Source organism: Terrapene carolina, unplaced genomic scaffold (assembly GCF_002925995.2).
Source record: "Terrapene carolina triunguis isolate 2854851 unplaced genomic scaffold, T_m_triunguis-2.0 Scaffold58, whole genome shotgun sequence".
Lineage (NCBI taxonomy): Eukaryota > Metazoa > Chordata > Testudines > Emydidae > Terrapene > Terrapene triunguis.
Window position 1 is genome coordinate 26,297,598 of NW_020664409.1, and position 6,000 is coordinate 26,303,597.

General features: G+C 46.8%; 1 protein-coding gene across 3 annotated transcripts in view; it reads right to left on the reverse strand.

The window, feature by feature from the left end:
- The window catches only part of GNAL (G protein subunit alpha L), a 327,850-nt gene that overhangs the window by 4,450 nt on the left and 317,400 nt on the right, over positions 1-6,000 (reverse strand). For all 3 annotated transcript variants that reach the window (XM_024212570.2, XM_024212571.2, XM_024212572.2), the window contains one exon: positions 5,122-5,189. In XM_024212570.2, coding sequence (XP_024068338.1) covers positions 5,122-5,189 — 68 coding nt within the window. The remainder of the gene's footprint in view (positions 1-5,121; positions 5,190-6,000) is intronic.

The following is a 6,000-nucleotide window of genomic DNA, read 5'->3' on the forward strand; positions in this document are numbered from 1 at the left end:
CACCACAATGTTTTGGTGATGCTCAGTTACATTTGAGACTCTACAGCAGCATGTTAAAATATGTGTTTTCAAAATGTGGTCTTTTTTGTGCCCTAGCAGTTAAGCAACCATATAATTTTAGGAGATTATCCATCTACTGAATTTTCAACTCCAAACTTATTCTGAGGAGTCATATTAGACTTATATTAAGAGACGTGAGTGCCAGCTCAAGGAAAAATACACACCTCTATAATAACATTTAGCAGAAGAACCATTACTATACTAGAATACAAGAAAAATATTGAAGTTGGATCCCTATAATTATGAACAGGTCAAGATTACTAAGAACACAACAGATTCTTCTGAAAGGAGCTAAATAGAGTATTCTTGGAATGCAGGTCAATATATTCAGACAGTAGCTGCTTCAAGTCCAAGAAAAAATTATTCAGATTTTTCAAAATAAAAACCAGAATAAACCAGGTTTGCCCCGCTGCTGTTTCTGTAGGGCTGACCCATTGTACTGAAGTAAAACATCAGCAGTTGCAGAATCCTGTATACAAAACATCACTATTTGTTTTGGGAGAATTGTAAAGAATAGATGAATGCTGGGTTCAACATTGTGAGGAGGAAGGATAGTCTTGTGATTAAGCACAGGACTAGGAGCCTGGAGAGTTTCCTATGAAACAGAGACCTTGTGAAATAGGAGACACTGCCATGAACTAGACATGTGACATGACCTGACCTGGCAAGGAAAAAAAAAATGTGCTGAGGCAAAGAGCTGAATTGCCAGCCTTGTCTTGGTGAGCCAGACAAACAGCTCTTCCTGCCATACCTAGCTAATGCTTTCATAAATTGGAAACCAATGGCGTAGTTTTCACAGGTACTGAATACCTGCAACTTGAAGTCAAGGGGGCTTTCAGATAGTTAGCACTTCTGAAAATGAGAGCGAGAAAATGAAATGCCTACCTTCTGATACTTTTTAGCAATATTAGTCAGAGGTGTGTTTAAATATAAACACCTTTTCTTAACTAGTCTGTGTTAAACCTGTGTTTAATTAAGAAAATCATCTGAAATAGAATTGGTGGCTGCAGTCCGGGTCAGCAGAGGGAGAGTTTTGAGAGTTGCAGCGTGCCAGGTACAGTTACAGAGGGCTATAAGACGACATGACTTTCACAGGCTACCAAAGCACCATTCCTAAAGCGTCTTGTGCAGCAGTAGCAGGGGGCTGATGTACCAGACCCGTGAACATGACTATAGGCTACCAAAATTACAATAAAGAATGGGTAAGTAATAAAGGCAGATTTTCCAGGAAATGTAACAGAGCAGAACAAGAAAAAAAATACAGACCATAAAGAATTGGAAAGAAAAATGTAACAAAGGTAGTGAGATGAAAAACTCCTTCACTTTTTGAAGCATAAAACGTTCAAGGTTTCTCTTTCTAATTTCCTTCAGAACAGTATTTAAAATGTAAAGTAAAATAACTACTTCAGTCTTACTCGCCTGTTGCCATTGGCAGTGGCACAGTGCAACGCCTTAGGAATATTTTTACTAGAAAAACTTTCACTTCAGCCGGCTGACATTTTAAATATCCACATAAGTGTCTGGATTCCCCCATTTTCTTTTAGACTGAATAATGGAAAGAACAGATGTGTGAAAATTATCTGCCATGAACTCAAGGTGAGATTCTGTGCAGTGCTTCCACGGGGAGGGGAGGTTTAGGCTCATGTTAGCACCCTTGAAATCCTGGGTAGCTCCAGGTATAACCGGCCCTGGGGGCCTGTCTAAATTAAGGAAGCTACTCAGGCCTGCCAGGAATCTCTGCAGCACCATGTGCTCTGCTCCCACCCCAGGCACAACCATTACATCAAGACTTGTCAGGCGGACCTCAGAAGGCAGCCTTAAAGCTGTCTTCAGATGTGGCTAAACAGGGGGAATCCTCCTCTGGCCAGAGAGGGGACATTTAGGCCCCTTCATGCTGTTCTGGCTCTTTTATGCCAGGTAAAGGGGCCAAAGCTGGGACGAGAATCTCACACTTCAGCCACCTGACTGGGGTGCTGAAACTGATGTATGGGTCACACGACAGAGGGAACTGAAACCTTATGTAAGAGCAAAATCTGTGCTTGGCTGGGGGAACAAATATTTGATAAAGGGCTCTTCGATCTAGCAGACAGAGGTCTAACACCGTCGTATGGCTGGGAGTTGAAGCTAGACAAATTCAGACTGGAGATAAGGGGTAAGTTTTTAACTGTGAGGGTGATTAACCATTGGAACAACTTACCAGCAGGATTTCTCAACCCTTAGGGTGTGACCCAAAATTGGGTAGCCAGAATATTTCAAAGGGTCATGGAGCTGGCTGGTCTCAGTGCCCCGCTCTGGGCGTTGAAACCTGGTGCATAGGGTCACAATGCTTGCAATGGGGAGCTGAGCCCAGCCAGCTCCACAGGACAGGAGCCAGGAAGGAGAGGATGGTGTCATGTTCTCTGGTAAGTACCAGCCCCCGGATGTACCCTCTGCCCCACAGCCTGGCAACATCTCCTCTATCCTACCACCCATCCTGGCCCCCAGGTCCCCAAATTTTCTTCCCTTGCCCCCCCCAGTGCCTCTAATTTACCTATAGCACCGCAAATTCCCCCTTTACACTTGGCCCACCCTGGGCTGTGTGTTTTCCGAGAGCTAATGGACTGCCACCCCTCTCCCATACACCTCTGCCCCATACCCTTTCTCCAGCCTCCTGCTGCCCCTAATTCCTTCTCCAGCTTCCGTAGACCCCCTAACTCCTTCCTCCTCACTACACCCTAAGTCCCCTGATCTCTCCACTTCACCTCCAGGCCCCAAATCCCCCATTACTCTCTGCCATCCATGGGCCATGGGGAGGAGCTGCGTGTTTTTGGGCATGGTCTAGCCTCACCACCCTTTCCACCAGTTGCAAGTGGGGCATACTCCCAGCTGTTCACATCTGGCCAGAGCATCTGGAATCTTAGCTCCAAGCCCTTCCCGATGGGCCCCTCAGGGCGGATGGGGGCATCAGGTCTGGGAGTGACTCAGGGGGTCAGGCCATCAAGCGACTCTCAGGCCATCAAGGTTTACAAATGGTTCCTGAGCCCCAAGATGTTGAGAACCACTGGACTAATGATCACAGTGATCCCCTCTGGCCTTGGAATCTATGAATCTCTCTCACCAGCTGAACATCTCAAGTTGCAGTGGGGGAGGTTTAGGTTGGATATTAGGAAAAACTTTTTCACTAGGAGGGTGGTGAAGCACTGGAATGGGTTACCTAGGGAGGTGGTGGAATCTCCTTCCTTAGAGGTTTTTAAGGTCAGGCTTGACAAAGCCCTGGCTGGGATGATTTAGTTGGGGATTGGTCCTGCTTTGAGCAGGCGGTTGGACTACATGCTCTCCTGAGGTCCCTTCCAACCCTGATATTCTAGGATTCCATGATCACTAAGAAAACAGAAGAACTGCAGGAGGGGCCTACCCGCCTGATACACGGGCTGGGCCTTAATGCTCACTAGAAGTGATTCAGGAGAGAGAATGTGTAGGTGTTTGTTGTTTTATCCCCAGATCTGTAACTCTTGTGTGCTTTCAGAGTAAAAGTTACTGTGTTTTCTGAAACTCCTGTGCAAGCCTGTGTTCCTTACTTTACCTGCCAGGTGTCCCCGAAGAGTTAAACTATAATGCAGAGTGCTGCTGGAGGGGACTTTGGTGGGGGAGCATGCATATTTGACTGGAGAACTCAGAGAACTGGTTTCAGGGGCCTAGGGCAACTAGACTGTGGGTCCCACATCCCAAGTAACGGGGCCCAGATGGGAGGTGGGTGCCTCGGAGGCCCAGAGTTAGAAACAAGTCACTTGTCGCTGCCCAGACCCAGCTGGCTTGGAAGCATGTGGGATCCAAAGGTTTGATCCAATTACAACAGACTGTTGACTGTCTACTAGGGGGATTCAGACAGGTCTATAACTAGGGCCCTATCAAATTCACGGTCCATTTTGGTCAATTTCACAGTCATACGATTTTAAAAATCATAAATTTCATTATTTCAGCTATTTAAATCTAAAACTTCACAGTATTGTAATTGTGGGGTCCTGACCCAAAATGGAGTTGTGGGGCGGTTACAAGGTTATTGTAGGGGGGGTTTGCAGTACTGCTACCCTTACTTCTGCACTGCTATACTAGCGCTGCCTTCAGAGCTGGGCAGCTGGAGAGCGGCAGCTGCTGGCCGGGAGCCCAGCTTTGAAGGCAGAGCCACCACCAGCAGCAGCAGCACAGAAGGAAAAATGGCATGGTATGGTATGGTATGGTATTGCCATCCTTACTTCTGCGCTGGACCCTGAGTCAGCAGCCGCCACTCTCTGGCCACCCCTTCAGAGTTAGGCGCCTGGCCAACAGCCACCGCTCTCTAGCTGCCCAGTTCTGAAATCAGCACAGAAGTAAGGGTGGCAATACCGCAACCCCCTAAAATAACCTGTGACCCCCACCCTGAAACTCTCTTTTGGGTCAGGACCCCCAATTTGATAAATGCTGGTCTCCCCTGTGAAATCTGTATAGTATAGGGTAAAAGCACACAAAAGACCAGATTTCACGGTCCGTGACATAGTTTTCATTGTCGTGAATTTGGTAGAGCCCTATCTATAACAAACCTGTCGCTAAGCGTAGGAGCTGACCTCAGTAACGGATTGTGAACCCCATACAGGCCACGCAGCCAGCACAGAGATGTGAATGAAATCTGCTACGCAACAAGAATAAGCTTTTATAGATAAATAAATCCTCAAAATAAATCACATAAATTAGAAGTGGAAGTGGTCCATATTACTGTGGCCATGTGCACAATGGAGAACGAAAGGAAAGAGGAAGGCAGTCTGGGTCCACAGTAGACTAAGTACCAGACTGGGTTTCAGGAGACTATTCCTGGTTCTGCCAATGACTCACTATGTGTCACTTGGCATCTTTGTGCCTTAGTTTCACCATTTATAAAATGGGCTTCACCTTTTTTCAGTGCTGTGAAATGTATGGCTGAAAAAAGCTATGAAAGAGCTAAGCATTTTTTCCCCACCCTATTTTTGCAAAAGTGACCATATTGTCAAGTATGTTTAATGAGAGTAACCTCCATGATACGACTAGATATAGGTTTTTAAAATTACTCACTAAAAACTCATCCCGGATAAAGAACTTGGCTCTTGTGACTTTGGGATCTTCTCCAGCATCTGGTGTTGCTGTTTAATTAAAAATAAATTGTATCAGATAAATTAAATAAATGAGAGCTATTTTGCATATTTAATAACAGATAGAATAAATAAGAGATAGTTCTTTGCTATAGGAATTAAAAAACAATATACCTACATTACATTCACAATTGGTTCTTCCAAAACGAAAAAACACTTTAAACCAGCGTTTCTCAGACTGGGATCTGGTCCACAAGGGCACTCCAGTTGGTCTGTGGGCCCTGCTGATCAACTTCTCCCCCACCCTCCCAGCACCTCCTGCACGCTGGGGAATAGCTGTTCCGTGGTGTGCAGGAGGTGCGGGGAGGGAGGAGGAGGAGCGGGGACAGGGCGCGCTCGGGGGCGGAATCATGTCCAGGGCCACCAGCCCCGCTGATCAACTGCTCCCCGTCCCTTCCAGTGCCTCCTGCATGCTGCGGAACAGCTGTTCCCCGGTGTGCAGCAGGCGCTGGGAGGGAGGGAGAGAAGCGGGGACAAGATGCGCTTGGGGGAAGGGGTGGAAAGAGGCACGGAAGAGGAGGGGCAGGAGTGGAGCGGGGGCGGGAAGGGGTGGGACCTTAGGGGAAGACGTGGAGTGGGGGCAGGGCCTGGGACTGAGCGGGAGGCTTGGGGGTCCACAAATTTTTTAAAATCAAAATGGGGGTCCTCAGGTTGCTAAAGTTTGAGAACCGCTGCTTTAACCCATCTTAAATAAACAAACTTCTATTTCACAAGTATCAGAGGGGTAGCCGTGTTAGTCTGAATCTGTAAAAAGCAACAGAGGGTCCTGTGGCACCTTTAAGACTAACAGAAGTATTGGGAG